At 40.2% G+C, this 19,156-nt stretch overlaps 1 protein-coding gene across 7 annotated transcripts in view; it reads left to right on the top strand.

The window, feature by feature from the left end:
• The first annotated feature begins 264 nt into the window (after positions 1 to 264).
• The window catches only part of LOC121289434 (calcium/calmodulin-dependent protein kinase type II subunit delta), a 346,749-nt gene continuing 327,857 nt past the window's right edge, over positions 265 to 19,156 (top strand). For 3 of the 7 annotated variants that reach the window (XM_041209091.1, XM_041209266.1, XM_041208958.1), the window contains exons 1-2: positions 267 to 863; positions 1,400 to 1,494. In XM_041209091.1, coding sequence (XP_041065025.1) covers positions 799 to 863; positions 1,400 to 1,494 — 160 coding nt within the window. In that variant the 5' untranslated portion in view covers positions 267 to 798. Of the gene's footprint in view, positions 864 to 1,399; positions 1,495 to 19,156 lie in introns of all 7 variants that reach the window. The other 4 variants (XM_041209180.1, XM_041209331.1, XM_041209007.1 and 1 more) reach the window with 3 other exon arrangements.

Below are 19,156 nucleotides of genomic sequence, written 5' to 3'. Positions count from 1 at the left end.
CGCATTAATAAACTAAGGGTATCGCTTTAACATTTCGAATTAAAGGCTGCAGTTTTAACAGAACTTTCGGCATCGCCTTCAAGCGACGTTTCTTTAATTCATGAGTATTTGTCTTTTGAAATGTAAAATCCAAGTTTTCCCCGGCTTGCCACTTGACGTCAGCCTTTCCCCTCCCCCAGCCCCAGCCAGTAGTAATCCGCTCTGGCTGTTTTTGTAAAATATATCGCGAGATGTTGAGAGAGTCCGGAGCTGGGTTTTTATTTTCTCATTTCCCTGTAGTGGTAGGGCTGAGGAGGGTTCAGCAAGCGGGCGAGAGACTGATGTTTCCTATCTTGAGGAGATAGAGAGGGAGTGGAGAGGTCAGGGAGGAGAAACTGACTATCAGACTGGCTGACTGACAGACTGAGTGTAGGCTGCACCACGATGTTATGAGGAGAAAGAGGGAGTGTTAGTTTAAAGTGACACGGACTCCCGGGAAGCTGCTGCAGGTTTTAGTGACACACATAGGCAGGAGCGTGCAGTCACTCTGACTGGGTCCCACACACATTGTCGTGCACACATCCACACAGCCCCTCCGACACCCGCCCCGGGACCAGGAGAAGCAGCAGCTCGAACCCCGCCTTCTGCTTACCCCCACCCTCCTCGGGTTAGGGAGCAGACGGGCGGCTCTGAGGTGCGCACCTTGAGTCAGCCAGCCAGCCAGGTTTTGTCCCAGCCAGGTTGCGGTCCATCGAAGGGGGAAATCGGCGAGCAGCCTGAAACACCGGAGACAACAAGCTACAGTCGCCCGCCCTCACCATGGCTTCGACTACAACGTGTACCAGGTTCACGGACGAATACCAGCTCTTCGAGGAACTTGGAAAGTACGGTGGCAAATCTTGTCATCCGACTGATGTTTTTTTAAAAAAAATTGACATAGTTGTATTTCCAACGTATTTTCTTTACTTGCGATATGCATTAGTATTCTGGCGGAGGTTCGCGTTAATGTTTTTTATGGAGCGCAGTCTTATCGTGCATGGTTACGTTTTCTTAAATGTAAATGCCCAGGCATGCTATAAGGATACTGCCCGACTCGAGGCATAAAATTCAGCAAAATATGTGGTGTCGTTTTCTGGAGGAAAGTGTCTCATGCCCGGATTCTGCACCGATTATCCTGACATGTTTTCTTATTTATGTTGTGTTGGCAAAACCACACGATGTGTTTTGGAAAACACAAATTTCAGTGCATTTCGATACTTCGGTGCGCTTAATTTGTTTTGCTATTTTTGTTCATTTAATGCGGAGTTTGCGCGCCACTGATTTGAGACAGTGTTGTAATGTGGTGAGGGTTAAGTTGTCTACCTGTACCATTTTTGTTTGAACGATATATATCTGTATATATGTGATCGATTGTTTTCAGGGGAGCATTCTCGGTGGTGAGGCGATGCATGAAAATCTCGACAGGACAGGAATACGCTGCCAAAATCATCAACACCAAAAAATTATCTGCCAGGGGTAGGTGTATGAAAAGAAATTCGCATCTTATTATTAATAATCTGGATGCATTGCAGGAATAATCAGCATGCACACGTCTGAATGTCTATCTCGTGGAATGAATAGATAGAACGGGTTTTAAAACGTTATAATCCTTGAAAAATTCCATCATTTCACTTAAGATCTTATCATGGATGATGCAGAAATCGTGAAGTACTATTTTCTACAGATTTAGTTGTGAAAAGCAGAGTGGGTTGAAATCGTCTAAGCGGAGGACACTGATTAAATTAACATTGGCTTCACAAAATTCGCGAACAGCAAATCCAGTTGACAGGTTAGATCGAGTCTATACTTGAATATTTATATTTATTGTACAGTATTTGGTGGAGGGAAGCATTCCAATCAATTTGTAAACGCCCTTTTTCGAAGATATCTATAAAACCACGGAACAGAATTTTCTTATGCATGTAGCTGCAAGCTTCAGTGGCATCAGTCACTGCGAAACATTTGATTTATGTCAACAATGTACGATTTAATAAATTTCCAAGCATATTTTATATTTAAAGTGTTCTGAAAGTTTGCGCCTGTAAGGCATCCTGATGGCCTTTAATACTAGTGAAAGGATGAATCATGGATGTCTGTGGTCAGTTATCTTTTTGTGGACGTTTCCTTATCTGCTGCTTCCGCTAACCTCTAGCTTTCCAAGAGATGAAAACAAAAAATTGCGGATGCTGGAAATCCAAAACCAAAACAGAATTACCTGGAAAAACTCAGCAGGTCTGGCAGCATCGGCGGAGAAGAAGAGTTGACGTTTCGAGTCCTCATGACCCTTCAACAAAACCGAGTTCTGTTCACCAGTTCTTTTGAAGGGTCATGAGGACTCGAAACGTCAACTCTTTTCTTCTCCGCCGATGCTGCCAGACCTGCTGAGTTTTTCCAGGTAATTCTGTTTTTGTTCTAGCTTTCCAATGTTGCTTTCCCTCTCGACTTAGTTGGCTCTGTGATTGGCTGACGGCAGTCGTCGTTCTGCAGGTCCTGTCAGTTCCAGTAACCAAGAAAGTGCTTGCGAACCTTCGTGCACATGAGTTCGATCTTTGAACCCTTTTAGAGTAATTAGGTTTTATAGCCATAGAAGGAGCCCACACCCTGTCAGATTGTGAATCCTTAAACTAGTTAATACTTTCCAAGGGAAATTGTATGAAGAGAACAACAAGCTATGAGGCTCACCTCTGAATTACTGTGCTTGAACTTCATACAGTGGTTATAGCACAGGAGACCATTTGTACCGTCATGTTTGTGCTGGCCCTTCATAGGAACAATTCATCTTGTGTTATTCTCCTGCCTTTTCCTTGTTTGCCCTGCATATTTTTCTTTATTGATAATGCAATTTCCTTTTGAATGCCGCCGTTGAACCTGCCTCCACCATACTGTCAGGCAGTACATCCCCAATTCTAACCACTCGCTGTGTAAGAATGTTTTCCTTCATGTCACCATTGCTGTTTTTGCATTAAATCTTTGCCCTCTTGTTCTTAATCATTCCAACAGTGGGAACAGTTACTTGCTATCTACTTTGTCCAGACCCCTTATGATTTTGAATACTTTTATCAACTCCCTTCTCCACCTTCACTTATCTAAGTAGAAGAGTTCCAGCTTCTCCAGTCAGTCTGCTTAACTGAAATTCCTCATTCCTGGAGCTATTCTCATGAATCATTTCTGCATCTTTATAATGTCTTCAAATCTTTCCTAAAGTGTGGTTCCAAGAACTGGATACCAAACTCCAGTTGAGGCCAGATCAGTGTTTTATCCAAGTTTAACATAACTTCCTTGCTTTGTATTTTACGCATCTACTGATAAATCCCAGGATGCTGTATACTTTATTGACTGCTCTCTCAACTTGTCCTGCCACCTTCAATGATTTGTGCATATGTAAACTCGGGTCCCTCTGCTCCTGCTTCCCCTTTAGAATTGTACCCTTTCTACCAAAGTGAATTATTTCACATGCCCTTGCCTTAAATTTTATCTGCCTCTTTCTGCCTATTCCACCAACCTGTCTATTTCCTTTTGAAGTTCTACACTATCTTCCTCACATTTCAAAATACTCCAAAGTTTCGTGCCATCTTCAGATTTTGAAAATATGCACTTTACATCAGGGTCGTTAAAATATATCAGGAAGAACAAGGGTCCTAACACTGACCCCTGGGGAACCCCACTAAAAGCTTCTTCCAGTCTGAAAAACAACCTTTTACCACTATGCTGTTTCCTGTTACTCAGCCAATTTTGTATCCATATTCAACCAATTTACAGGAAAATGCAAAGTTAAGACTGTTTCTGTCAAGTTGTGAATAAGATATATGCCTACATTTAATTAAAAGATCTCTTCAAGTGAGTTAGCTGGCTTCCTGCTTCTGTCATCTTTGACATCGCTGAAGATAGTGTGCAGAATCATAACGCTAAGTCATTAAGACCAAGTTCCAAGAACCTGCTGATGTAGAAGTGCACAGTGGGGTGTGACAGCATCATTGGCAAAATGTCATGTGTCAATTTCCTTGAAGCCTTGAAGATGTGTCTCCATCTGAACTTTGAAGTTGGAACTTTGTCAGTGTTAAATGTGGGATGTATTTTGCAAACATATGCAAATTCAATTGTCTGGCAAATTAACTTTGTGCATTAGTATGAATGTATCATTGGCATTTTTAAATTATTGAATCCCATAAATCATGAATACTTGGATGTTTAAGTAGGGTAGACATAATCCTCTGCATGAAAGAAGAAACAACCCATTGTCTATTGATTTGGCTTATTTTAACTATATTCTGGAAGAAACCTTAATGCTAAAGCTCAGAAATGTGATAACTATTAGCAACTAAGATATTTATATTACAAGTCCACAGAGAGCATTGGAGGCAGGGTCATTGAAAATTTTTAAAACTACATTAGATAAATTCTTGATTGACAAGGAAGTCAAAAGCAGACAGGAAAGTAGTGTTGAAAGTAAAGGTCACAGTAAGATCAGCTATGATCAGAGGCCAAATGCCCTACTTCTGCTCCAGATGTGTATGTTCATTTAATGTATTGCTTTCCCTTTTATCTAATGTCTAAACTAATTAGGAAGATCCTTTCAAACTAGAGAAAGGGCAGTAAGAATATAATGTTATTAATCTATGATATATGCAATCAATAATGTGTATCACAAGAGAGGAACATTTTAATAGGTGTTCATTGTATGCTTCAGCTTATTTAATTTTTTAGCTTAAAGGCACAGTATTTTACTGCATTGTGTAATGGAGAGGTAGAAGGTAGTTGTTCCTTCCTTGCAGTCTAGTCCTTGAACATCTCCCCACATGAACATACAGTGAGGAGTTAGTTGGTTTAAAAGTATTAAGTCTCAAAGTGCATTAGTTACATTGTATTAACAAATAGGTTGGGATGGCTTTGATGCTGAAGACTCTTGAGTTTTGTAAAAAGTGGATGTCTACAATGCTCTGTATTTTGCAGATGTAAGTTACAATACTAAATTGAACTTTTATTACGCTTTGAAAAATAAGAATGATAACATAGTATTTGCTCATGAATTTTGAAAATAAAAGCTGTTATCTGATAAATTGTTTCAATATTTAGTAATTCCAGTATTTATCTTACCATCATACACATTCTTTTTGAGCCAGTTGGATAACTGATTCAGTTCAAAATTGGAGTTCTATATTCCTGAACTAGATATTCAAGTGGCTTCTGTTGAAACTGCAATTAAAAATTCATAACCTGCTTTGGGCATATTTATTCAACCAAAGTGGTTGTTTTGTAAATATTATGTAGCATTGTTTTTAAATTGCTCTCAGTAAAGAACGGTTAAAGCAGTATATTGTTTCAGTGATTCGCAGTAACTTGCTTTTGAGATACCGAACATTCATTATTGGAGGTACCTACAGTAAAATAATACGATTGTCATTGTAAAAAGAGATACTCCAATTCACCTATTGCAACTGTATAGTTTCAGCATTGAATTCCATTGCTGGACCCCAGTTTTTATATTTCAGTGCCCTCTCCATTGTTGAATTATAGCTTTTTCATGCTTTTTTTGGGGTTCCCACTGGGAAGTCCCATTTTGGTTATCTAGACAGTGTGTCTCCTGATATGAAGGCAAGATAGGAAAATTAGCTGAATTAGTCTATAGAGACTTATATATTCTTGTGTTGGCAATCCCTTTTGAGAACAAACATACGCAAGTTGTTTAGACAATATTCATAGCCCAGTCTTTCTAAGCAGAGTTTCTAAGCAAGAAATGCTAGAATCGTTGCACTGTAATTAGTTAACACTGGCATTTTTTGGCACCATGTCATGTCCTCAGATCACAGTACCAACTGACAACAGTTTCAGAAGTAATGTAGGCAGATGTAGCAGATAATTTGCATACAGCAAGGCCCAATTTAAAAAAAAATCACTTATGAGATTTGGGCATCATTAGCTATTATTTGCCCATCCCTAATTCCCCTTGTTCAAACTGCAAGTCAATCACATTGCTGTGTGTCTGGAGTCACATGTAGACCAGACCAGGAAAGGAAAGCAGTTTTCCTTCCCTAAAGGACATTAATAAACCAGATGGGTTTTTATGACAATCGGCAATGGTTTCATGATGATCATTAGATTTTTAATTCCAGATTTTTATTGGATTCAAGTTCTACCATCTGCCATGGGGGGACTTGATCCTGGGTCTTTGGATTACTAGTTCAGCGACAATACCACTACACCATCGCCTTACCCAGCAATTAAAGGTGCATGAATGAGAAAGTATTTTCTTTTGGTGGACTTTGACCTGGGTACCTGGAGAAATCACTGCTCTTCTTTGAATGGTGCCATGAAAACATTAGCATTCACCTGAGAAGGGTCTTTGGTGTAATATCTTGTTTGTGAGATGGCACCTCTCGCACTTCAGTGTCATCCTGTCACCCTAGATCATGTGCTTAGTTCCATTTGTGGGGCTTGAGCCTACAGCATTTTGATTTTGATACAATAAGTACTCAGTAAAGAAAGAAAGACTTGCATTTAATAAGCACCTTTCATGACCACTTGAATTCTCGAAGCCCTTAGAAAATACTTTTTAAGTGTAGTTGCTGTTGCAATGTAGGAAACATGGCAGCCAATTTTGCACACAGCAAGCTCCCACAAACTGCAATGTGACAACAACCAGATAATCTGTTTTTGTAAGTTTGATTGAGGAATAAATATTGGCCAGGACACTGGGGATAACCCCCATGCTCTTTTAAATAGTGCTATGGGGTCTTTTTATGCCCATTGAGAGGGCAATTGGGAGTCTCAGTTTAACATTTCATCTGACGGAGTCACCTCTGTACAGCACTGGAGTGTCAACCTTCATTTTTATGCTGAAGTCCTGGAGTGATCTAAAACCCGTAAACTTCTTATTCCGGTGAGAATGCTACCAACTTACTCATAGCTGATACCTGCTACTCACGATTTCTTACCTGTTCCTTTGAAAGAGTTTGTTTGCAGTACTTGTGCTCAGAGGTTACTTTACACATTTTGGAGGTGTCACCTTTAGTCTGGGGGTGTTATCTGAGTTTTTTGATCTGATCTATCAGAGTTGTGCAAGTTTTACTTGTGTTTGGAGCTGAGATAAGACCATAAGACATAGGAGCAGAAGTAGGCCATTCAGTCCATCGAGTCTGCTCTGCCATTCAATGAGATCATGGCTGATCTGATAATTCTCAACCCAGCTTTCCTGCCTTTTCCCCATAACCCTTGATTCTCTTATTGATTAAAAATCTGGCTATCTCAATCTTGAATATACTTAACTACCCGGCCTCTTAAGCCCTCTGTGGTAAAGGATTCCACAGATTGACTACCCTCTGAGAGAAGAAATTTCTCCTCATCTCTGTTTAAGTGGGCGCCCCCTTACTCTGAGATTATGCCCTTTGGTCCTAGACTCTCCCACAAGGGGAAACAACCTCTCAGCATCTACTCTATCAACCCCCTTAAGAATCTTATATGTTTCAATAAGGTTGCCTCTCATTCTTCTAAACTCCATTGAGTACAGGCCCAACCTACTCAATCTTTCCTCATAAGAAAATCCCACCATCCCCAGGATCAACCTAGCGAACCTTCTCTGGACTGCTTCCAATGCCTGTGTATCTTTCTTTAGATAATAGGACCAAAACTGTTCACAGTATTCTAGGTGTGGTCTAATTAAAATTGTGTAGTTTACCAAGACTTCCCTATTTTTGTACTCCATATGCTTTGAAATAAAGGCCAACATGCCATTTGCCTTCCCTATTACCTGTTGAACTTGTATGTTAGCTTCTTGGGATTCATGCACGAGGACCCCCAAATCCCTCTGTGCTGCAGCTTTCTTCAGTCTTTCTCCATTTACGTAATATTCAGTTCCTCTATTCTTCCTGCCAAAGTGTATAACCTCAAACTTTCCCACATTCTATCTGCCACGTTTTTGCCCACTCACTTAACCTGTCTGTATCCCTCTGTAAACTCTTTATGTCATCCTCACCACTTGCCTTCCCATCTATTTTTGTCATCTGCAAACTTGGCGATAGTACATTCATTTCTCTCATCCAAGTCATTAATATATATTGTAAATAATTGTAGCCCCAGCATTGATCCCTGTGGCACTTCGCTTGTTATAAGTTGCCATCCTGAAAATGCCTCCCCCTTTGCCCCCCCCCATACCTCAACTCTGTCTGCTATTAGTTAGCCAGTCCCCTATCCATGCTAATATATTACTCCCAGCACCATGGGCTCTTATCTTATTTAGTAGCTTTATGTGTGGTACCTTATCGAACGCCTTTTGGAAATCCAAATATGTTATATCTACTGGTTCCCATTTATCTTACTTGTTACCCCAAAGAATTCTAGTAAATTAGTCAGGCATGATTTCCCCTTCATGAAGCCATGTTGACTCTGCTTGGTTATATTATGCACTTCTAAATACTCTGCTATTATATCCTATATAATAGACTCTAACATTTTCCCAATGATGGATGTTACGATAACTGGCCTATAGTTAACTTTTTTTTTTCAACTTCCTTTTTGTATAAGCGTGTTACATTGGCAGTTTTCCAGTCCTTTGGGACTTTGCCAGAATTTAAGGATTCTTGGTAGATTACCAGTGCATCCACTATCTCTGCAGCTATTTCCTTTAATATCCTAGGATGCAACCCATCAAGTTCTGGTGACTTATCGGCCTTTAGCCCCATTAATTTCCCTAGTACTTTTTCTCTAGTGATAGTTATTGTATTTATTTCCTCCCCCCATGCCACACCTCTCCTCCACCACCACCACCACCACCACCACACACACACACACACACACACACACACACACACACCCCCCCCCCGGCTTTCCTTTTGGCCCAAGATTATTTCGTATTTTTTGGAATGCTATCAGTATCTTCCACCATGAAGACTGATGCAAAGTATTTATTCAACTCCTCTGCCATTTCCTGGTTCCTCATTATTATTTCCCCAGCCTTATCCTCCAAGGGGCCTATGTTGTTTTTGTCCTCTCTCTTTTTATATATTTAAAGAAGCTCTTACTCTCCATTTTTATATTACTTGTTAGTTTACCCTCAAAGTTTATTTTCTCCATCTTTATTGAAATGAGATCCAAGATGTGCAGCAGCAGCCTAGAAAGCAGCGTCTGAACCAGAGTCCCAGATCTGCAGCTCCTCAGGAGAGAGGGGATTTTCAGAGAATTGCAAATCACAGATGACCATACCCAGCACACTGTTGAAAGATAAGTTTCCTCAACATGTTGGAACACCAGTGACTGAAGAAGCTCATGATGTTGCACAAGTTGGTGGCAGCTTGCTGGTGTAGGCCTGCTGCCAGTTGGACCTGGTGGTCACTCTTTACCAGTGGCTGTCAAAGTCACCACCTTCCAGAGTTCTACATTAGACATTTGCAGAATCTTACAGTTGGGCTGACAGATGCATAAGACAAGTGACTGCAGGGCTGGCAATTATGTCAACTTCTGTAATGCCAGTTAGAATGAGTAGGTGCTCAGATTTGGCTGACTTCTCACAGGAGCAGGATATAATCAACTAAACACATGTTGGAATTAAGGCAGCTGTAGATTGCCCAGTAGTGTTTGTCAACTGCAAGGCTGATGTGACATCAGCCAAATCACCGGCATGCTGGAGATGTGCATCAGGTACCTGGAGGTACCCTTTAGTCACAGCAGGCAGTAAGTCCATAGTGCTCATGGAGTACTGTGTTCTGCCCAACATTGTGCAGCAGCGAGGTTTGGAGCTACAGGTGGAACAGGGTGTAGAGCACAGAGTGTCTTTGGATGATTGCAAGGGCAAAGATAAGGAGAAGGAGGTGGTGAATGCTGATGTGGACAGTACAATATGCTACCTGGGATGACCTCATTATTGCAGAGTTGACTTAGATGGGTGCATTGGTGGAACCTGACCCATGTTAAAAAGCCACTTTTACAGCCCTCTTCCCCTCCCTTGCCCATGTCACAAACACAAAATATTCCTGCAAATAACCAAGCCTAGTATTTTTACAGGTCTCCCTGACTAACCCTCCCCGATTCATCCATTGCTTGGTGTCAATTGAATCCTTCCCATTCATCATTATTAAACTGAAAAGGCCACTATTCAACCAGCAACTAACAAAGGGCAAGATGAGAAAATGGTGCAAAAGAATAATACCTATGTGGCTCCAAATGTCAAACTGAAGTTCAGATTGGTATGCACAAGGCTGTGATATGCACTGTCCATCTATGAACCTTTACTTTTCCTTTACCTAGAACTTTTATATGGTGCAACTCCTACCAGAGTTGGAGGTAGGCTGCTCAGATCCCTGCTTGTTGCTGAAATGTTGCTAGCCAACATGCTCTGAGTTTTGGAGCTCCTGAAGGCTCTGGTGGAGACTGCCCCACCTGCAACTATGCAGAAGCAGACTCATTCATCATGATACGAGGTATCATGTTGGGCGCTGAGTGGGGTGGGTGGGTGGTGGTGGGCAGCGGTGGGTGATAAGTGGAAATGCTTTGAGGTGAGTCTCCACTTTCATGTTCCCTTTATTCTTCATGTGGCCCAACTACACTTAATACTAGCAGGTAATGTGCTGGAGAGCACTTGGCTGCAGATCAGTGGGGTGATAAATGGCCAAGGCTAGGGTATCATTCATCTAGTTGAGATGGCATTCATACTGTGTAAGCCATAAGTGAAGACCTACATGCAGTCGTGTGATTTCTAGTTTGCTGTTCGATGCAGAAGGCCATGGTTGGGCACATAATTGCAAACACCTGTGACGTTGTGCCACTCATTCTTGAGACAGACTCGTCCAATCTCTATGCAATAGTGCAAGGTTCAGCTGGAACACTTGCCAGTACATCAGCTATCATCTGCTACTGAAGAAGATCCTGTTCTTTGATGGCTCCTGAAGCACAGCATCTGTGTCCAGCTGAGCAGAGCCCTGCATCCTCCAATGCAGACTCTCCACTGCCATCCCTGTCTCCACCATCTGCTATTATTCACTCATGATCGGTGAGTCACCATGTGAAAAGCAACTATCTCTCTAGCTAGTCCCACCAAAGTATCTGAGCTGGTGCATGGTCTGCATGACTCCTGTGACGTTGAACCCTCAGAGTGGGTGACCTCCTCCTCTGTGGAGTCATCAGTGGCAGTGACCTGGACCTCCTGTGAGTAATGAGACATGACTGAGTACTGTCAAGCTAAACATGTTTGAAGTTTTCATTTTGTACATGATCATATTTTGCTTGCTGACATCAAGTCAGTATGACTGAGTGTTCTATATGGTGTGGCTATCTGATAGCTAATTCTGTTACCAAGTAGCTGGAGGCCCTATTCTCTGGCCAGGCTTGCTGAAACTCTGCTCATCTCCACTGCCACTTCCTCTGCAGCTGTCAGTGACAAGATGACTGGAGGGCCACTTCTTGTTTTCCCTTGAGTTCTGTGCTCTCTACTGCAAGGAAGGAAAGAAGAGACCACTGAAGTGAGAATAATGGCATGTGTTGAACAGATGGATCAAGAGCATTTGTTGAGGGTGATGGTGAAGGACAGGTGCAACATGGCATTAGGTTCAGTGTTGGTGGTGGATGGTCAGATGGGGATGTAAGGAAGTGCATAAACAAAAAGAGATGAATGTTTCTGCAGGGTAAGTTGGTGTGAGCATTCATGTGCTGGGGTAGGCTTGAGGAGGCAGAGTTAGGGGTAATGGTGATTTATACATTACGATGTAGATGAATGTGACACTAATCCCCTTTTCTGCCCAGCTTAAGTCATTACATTTCTCTTTGTGCTGAATTCAGAAGCTTAGCACCACAATCCTGCTGAGACTTCCTGTCACCTCCAACCATGCCTTCTTGGTGTTCCCAACTAGCATTATTATGGAACAGTGTATCCTTTTCAGGAGTGCACCCCCCCCCGCCGCCGCCCAAAACAACACACAATCACTCACACACACACACACACACACACACACACACACACACTGGCATTGCTAAAGCAGGGCAAAGCCTTTGACCTCCTACCCTCCATAGCAACTTTTCTTTCCTCTCCCCACCTCCAACTGTTTCATTGTGTGCATTTGGAGTGTCCCATTAACATTAGGTCGGTTGTCACCACACCTGCTGATAATAATTGGCCAAGAAACACAGAAATCTTATGTTAATGTAGCTGTTGCATTGTGTGTCCATCAGTGGCTTTTTAATGTACTTCTGGTTTTCCAACATATTCTTGGGCCCCTCTATGTCACTATTGTCAGCACATTAATGCTGTCTGAGTTAAACTCCAGGCCATAGCTTCACTGATTAAATAATTATCACAAATCAATGGCTCTGATTTATATTATTCATAATGTCATGAATTATCTGATTCTTACTCTCCATGAGAAATTTTACAGTGTTCTTGAAAGGTTACATCAAGTACACATTTCCTGTCTGTTACACTTCAAAGAGCAGAATAAAGAGACAATGTAGGAATATACAAAACTGGAGCTAGGATATCTGCAACCTTTTAATTGACATCTGTATGAACTTGCTGTGTTTATTTAATAATAGAATTTTGTATACCTTCACTTAAGTATTTTACATAGTGTATCGATCCTCTACTTGTAAACCCTGACTTGCCATGAACAGTGCCTTGGGAGTGTCTTGCTATTAATGTTATGAAAGATTTATGTTTGCATGCACTTCCTCTTCACCTTAGGATATTACACCATGTATAATGCAGATTTTCGTATCGTGCTTTTCTTAAAATTATAGGTTAAAAGCAATGTCGAGATTAATTCTGTCAGAATAGGAAGTGCAAGGGACCATATGCATGTGCTTTTAAAGATAATCTATGAATAAGGTCCCAAATTTGATCTCCCAGCAATTAACATTTGAATTCATCCAGAGTTTACTTAACAGCATTGTAATCCTAAAGAAACACATCTACGTCTTTACCAGTGGAGTGTTTTATATGTTCTTGTCTTTATAAAATAATATCGCCTGACTTACGGTAGATAACATCTTGAGGGATCTTAATATGTTTAAGATGAACATGTTATTTTGTACACAAGAAATGAGAGAATGTCTAACAAAATCCACCCCACTCACCAATATGTTGAACTGTTGTGTGTATGGAATATTAAACATGTACCTAATAAATACGCTTTTACATAAAATTGCTTCAAAAGCATATGAAAGACTTGGTTTTATTTTGCTGTTTGAAATGAATGCTGAATTCTAATGACACCAATTTGAATTAGAAAGAAACCTTTTCACTGAACAAAGGTTGAACAGATGAATTGAAAGTCTTTTCTTTCCAATTTTTTCTCTCTTCTTGGGAGACTGTTGCAGAGATACTAGCTAACCCCCACTGCCTTATGCAGCTCACCATTGTTAGTGTATTCTCAAACCAGGAGTCAAAATGTGAACCTTTCTGCTCTGTATTCTGAAATGAACATAATTGTGTTCAGCAACAAGTTTGAAAAATGGGAACTAACATCTGCAACATAGCCTTCATAAAGAGTGCACTGAATTCATTTATGGTTACTATGTCTGGTGTGAATTTGGAGAAGTCTTATTCTATATTATTCTATAGATATTTGGGAAACTTGTGAAGTATTATCTCACTGTGATCCTACTGAGTTCTAAGTCCTTTTGTGATCTTATCACTTGTTTATTTCAGAACTGGGTGTTGTGTACTTGGGTTTGGTATAATTCTCAGAAATGGGGGGAAAAAAAAGTTTGATGTACATTTGGCCAGCTGCCTGTTTTCCTAGGGTCAAGCATCTCCAGATATTTCTCTAATTTGGCACTGGTTCTGCCACTCCTTCAATCATTGGAGTGTGCAGCATCATTTGACTGATCTAACAGAGTAAAAACCCAACATCATTTTCAAGTTAATCGGCAGGATTTTCCGCACCCGCCCACCGCCGCCGCGATCTTCTGGACCCACCACAAGTCAGTGGACTTCTGGCTGGAGCACCGCCTCGCCCGCGGCGCGTCCCACCCGCGACAGTGCCAGAAAATCCTGGCCAATATTAGAAACCAATTTGGTTATCGTGGAAACGTATTTTGATATGTTTTTCAAAAAAAAAATCATGTCATTGTATTCTGGTATAGTAGATATAGTTTATATAGTATATAGTTTACCTTGTAATTCACAGAAAACACCAGATGCTGTGAAGGCCGTTTCTACTCTGTTCCATGCATTCTGCAGCTATGCCCAAGAGGCATCTATGTATGAGATTCTCACATATCTTATACTGCTGTTGATTCAGCCCCAAATGTGTGCTGCCTTGATCTAGTGAAAGCTTTCTCTTTCGCTTTCCCACCCATCTCACTACCCTTTCCAGCCAATGTATTTCAGAGTGGCACCGTGTGTGTAAAGTCACATCCCACCATCCATTGTGCTTCCCATTAAAATGTCCTTGTGATGAATTATTTTAGAAATTATTTTGGAATTGTTACACACAAAAGCTTATTCTCAGATTTAATTGTGATGTCTTTGGTTTTAAGGCCAAATAAGTGTTCAAGTTGTTTGAAAAAAATTGGTTTGAATTTTGTGGTTCCCTGAATCAGTTTCTCCAGGTGGGCTATGTCTCCGTGATAGGATGGAAGTAACCTAAATGGCTCATTACACTGCACTTGTGTTCAATGTACAGTTTTCAAATTTCCTATCATGTAACTGAGAATGAATGTTTGGTCAGCTGACTCTGAAATATCCAGGAATATGATGATTATTTTGCAGCTGACTTATTTTAATATATTTTCTTAAATAAATGCATAATATGCAAAATATCTGTTTAGTGTGTGCAATTTATTTTGCACTAGATAATCTGGTCTCAGTTGATTTTAGTTCAACATCTTATTTAGTGCAGTTTCCTATATATTATTAAATGAAGATTGGTTTGTTGCCAATGTACTTCTTTTATACCATAATAGTGGTATTGGCCCATGTTGATTAATACTTCGAGAAGTTTATTAGATCACTCACAGACTAAGCTTGCAAACTTTCAGGATTTCTATAGTGATTTGTTGTAGTAAGCAAATTCAGTTAGATTTGTCAGGAAGAAAGGTCAATTGTGCTCTTTTTTACCCCACTTGCTTTAAGGGTGTTTTACTTGATATTTTTATTAATGGTGCTGTTTGCTATGATCTCTGCAAAAACAAAAATAGATAAAAGGTGCAGTTGGAATCTAGTTCTGTTTCGAGCAATATCTGAAAGTCAGTACATGGTAATCCTGTTCTGTAATTGCTATAGAGCATGGGTTTCTGTGTTTCTTTCTGTACACAAATATCTATTTTGGAACTTGACTTTATTTTTAGCTAGTATAGCACGATAACTTTGAGTCTATGATTTCTTGATTGAGAATAGACCCAAATGTATTTTGGCTTCTCAGATGCCATTGGGATTCAAACTCAAGATCTTCTCAAAATGTGAAATTTGCAGCAGTGACTATGTGGTAAAATTGTGCACACTTTATGTAGAAAGATATGCTTTGTTTCCGTATGATTCAAAATGGAATACAATGTTACGGGGACCGGGAGAAACAAAATAGCCTTTTCATCAGCTTTGCATGCCAGTCATGACATTTCACCAGATTCCAGTAGATAAATTGCTTATCTAAAAACCAGACAGCAGTGATGTAAATTTTGAATAAAGTTAGACCAAAATGCATCTCACAATGATCTCAATAGTTCACAAAATTAACTTGAATTGCCACATTTAGAGTTCCTCCTGTGTTAGCCAGTTGTTGTTCCCCACAGTCTTGATGATATGTTCAGGAATGTTTGTCTTATTTTTAAGCAGATTTTGAAGCCAAAGTGCTTGGAGCAAAATGAAACTTCCCATATGAAATTAGAAGCTGCTTTTATACTGGGCCTTTTTAAAATCAGATTCTGGGATACTGGTGTTGATGAACCCAGATGAACTGGCTAATATTATGGCAACAAAATTGTAGACCTACAAAAAACTAGGTCTACAACTTGGAGCAAAAGATTTAGGCATGTAAATAATGGGAGATGATTCACAGATATTAATCTTTAGAATCTGACACAGGAAACACTTTTTTATACTGGCAGTTGTTTGAGGCTGCTGCCTTAGAAATAGCTTTTGTTGAGTTTGAATTTGCAAACAATATTTAATAAACTTTGAAGAATCATGCTTTTGAAAATTTCCATCTCCTCATGTCTGTACAAGAATATGGAAATTTTATTGCTATGAAAATTACATTTAAGTCTGCATTAAGTATAGCCAACACTTGAATATCTTTCATATCTTCAGAATATTTGATTCATCTTTCATCTCATGGAATAATTGAAGTTTGAAATTACAGTTCTGTATAAACCCAAAGCTTTTAAACTTGTTATGCACCTAATTTCACCTTTAAAAAGGAGCTAGAAATTTAAGTTTTATAGGAGCATTTTTTTCTCAGTCTGAAATACGCCCTAGTATTAATTGTTAATAACGGGAGTATGCTACTTAAATTGCTTTCCACACATGCTTCTTCCTCTCATACTCAGCAACAAAGGCTGACTAAAGTCTGCTGGTACCAGTAGCTCAATAATGTCACATGCAAGAGGCTGTTATTTATGGAGATTCAACTTTATCATTGGGCTGTTCAATCATTGGGGGTGGGACAATTCCAGCTGACCCTAGTTGTAATGATCACACATGGACGCAGGAGTCACTGGATTTCGATCATGAACTCTGTCTGACTATTTTCTCTTCCTGTTTTTTGAGGTGTTGGTGCCCACTGTGCATTTCCCATTCCACCATCTCCAATCCTAGGGTATAAAGCCTCTAGATTTACTTCCTCACCCAGTGGATTACTAACTAGGGAGCGATACAGTGTGTGGTTGCAAATGTCAAGAAGCTAAATATCTTTAATAAATAAGTTTCAGTTATGGGTTCACTATTAACTGCTTCATTTTGTGTTAAGGAATGGTCATGGTAGTGGTGGCTTTTACTTCATTTTTTATTCAATGTTGCATCAGTGTTTGTGCTTTGAAACCAATGAAAATTTAACAAATGACTTCTAACGGTAATTTCTGAAATGGTGCAGGTTTTGGAGAAATATGGGGAACAATAGGCATTGCTAATATAAAATAAAGTGGCAATACTCAGCAGATCTGGCAGCATCTGTGGAGGGAGAAACCAAGCTAACATTTCAAATCTGTGACCTTTCATCAGTTCACAGGCCTGAAATACAAACACTATTCCTCTCCCCAGAAATGCATTTTCTGCTTTTGTTTCAGATTTCCATCATTGCAATATTTTGCTTTTGTATTGTGTACTCATGAATCCTTGGACAGGCTTTTATGAGGTGCTGCATTATATCATTGATAAATTTACAGAATAAGTTGAAGTCCATGTAAGGATACTGTTTATCAAATTTGTGTTTTAAGCAACTTCACAGCCTTCTTCTGAAGTGAAAAATTGACGGATTGTGATTCGGTAATGTGATTTCAGGGTAAATACAGGTTCAAATGCACCTGTAGAAAAAGAGGTCCACGGCTCTTTTTATCTTAGACGACTGAACGTATTTCCTGTTGAAATATTCAGTATAGTCATTTCCAATAAAACTGTTTCTTCCTCTTGCCTACAAAGATTATTTCACTGTAGAACATAGTGCTCTTGTGTGACATGAATTTGCATCACAGCAGCATTAGAGGTAAAACAGAATGGCAAATGTTCAAATTGCCAGTGGCATTCATGTCACACAAGTGTCATGCAAAGACTGTCTCCACCAACAGAATCTAAAGATCTCTTCATGATGTTCAAAGGCATTATGTTCACTGAATCCCCCACCATCAATATCCCAGGGTTACCACTGACCAGAAACTGAACTGGACCAGCCATATAAATACTGCAACTGAAAGAGCAGTTCAGGGCTGGGAATTATGCATAAGTTACCCACCTCCTCACTCCCCGATGTATCTCCTTTAAAATTGATAAGGAGGAAGAATTGGATGGACTGTTGGTACTTAAAGTTGACGAGGCACTGGGACCGGATGAGATGCATCCAAGGATATTGAAGGAGGTGAGAGTAGAAATTGCAGGGGCACTAGCCATAATCTTTCAGTCTTCCCTAGACTCTGGTGGTGCATTGGACTGGAGTATTGCAAACATTATGCCCTTGTTCATAAAAGGTTGTAAGGATAAGCTCAGCAGTTGCAGACCGGTCAGTTTAACTTCAGTGGTGGGCAAGATTCTAGAAACAATTATTTGAGATAGAATTAGTAGTCACATGGAAAAATATGGGTTGATAAGGAAGAGCCAATATGATTTTCTGAAGAGAAAATTGTGTCTAGCTAACTTGCTGGAGTTTTTTAAAGAGGTAACGGCAAAGGTCAGTGAGGGTAATACTGTTGATGTGGTGTACATGGACTGTAAAAGGCATTTGACACAGTGCCACACAACCAACTTGAGTAACGTTATTGTTCATGGAATAAAAGGGACAGTAGCAACATGGATACAAAATTGGCTGAAAAATATGATGCAGAGAGTAATAGTCAATGGATATTTTTTCGGGGCTGGAGGAAAGTTTGTAGTGGAGTTCCCCATGGGTAGGTATTGGGATCCTTGCTTTTCCTGATATATATTAACGATCTAGATTTTGGTGTACAGGGGACAATTTCAAAGTTTGCGGATAATATGAAGCTTGCGAGTGTTGTGAACTGTGAGGAGGTTGGTGTGGAACTTCAAGAGGACATAGACAAGTTGGTGGAGTGGGCAAATAGATGGCAGATGAAGTTCAATGTGGAGAAGTGTGAGGCTGATGCATTTTGGTGGGAAGAGCATGGACAGACAACATAAAATAAGGGGTGAAATTTTGAAGGAGGTGCAGGAGCAGAAAGACTTGGGTGTATAGATCATTGAAGGTGGCAGGTCAGATGGAGAGAGCAGTTAATAAAGCATTTTGTATCCTGGGCTTTATTAATAGGGGCATGGAGTACAAGAGCAGGGGGAGGTTATGCTGAATTTATAAAAGACACTTGTTAGACCTCAGCTGGAATATTGTGTACAGTTTTGGGCCCCATATTATAGGAAGGATGTGAACACATTGGAGAGAGTGCAGAAGAGGCTTACAAGATTGGTTCCAGGGATGAGAAACTTGAGCTGTGAGGATAGATTGGAAAGGTTGGGACTGTACTCCTCGGAGAGGGGAAAGCTGAGAGAAGATTTGACTGA

Source organism: Carcharodon carcharias, chromosome 1, assembly GCF_017639515.1.
Source record: "Carcharodon carcharias isolate sCarCar2 chromosome 1, sCarCar2.pri, whole genome shotgun sequence".
Taxonomy (NCBI): Eukaryota; Metazoa; Chordata; class Chondrichthyes; order Lamniformes; family Lamnidae; genus Carcharodon; species Carcharodon carcharias.
Note: the sequence above shows the minus strand (reverse complement) of the source record. Positions and strands in the feature narration are given on the sequence as shown.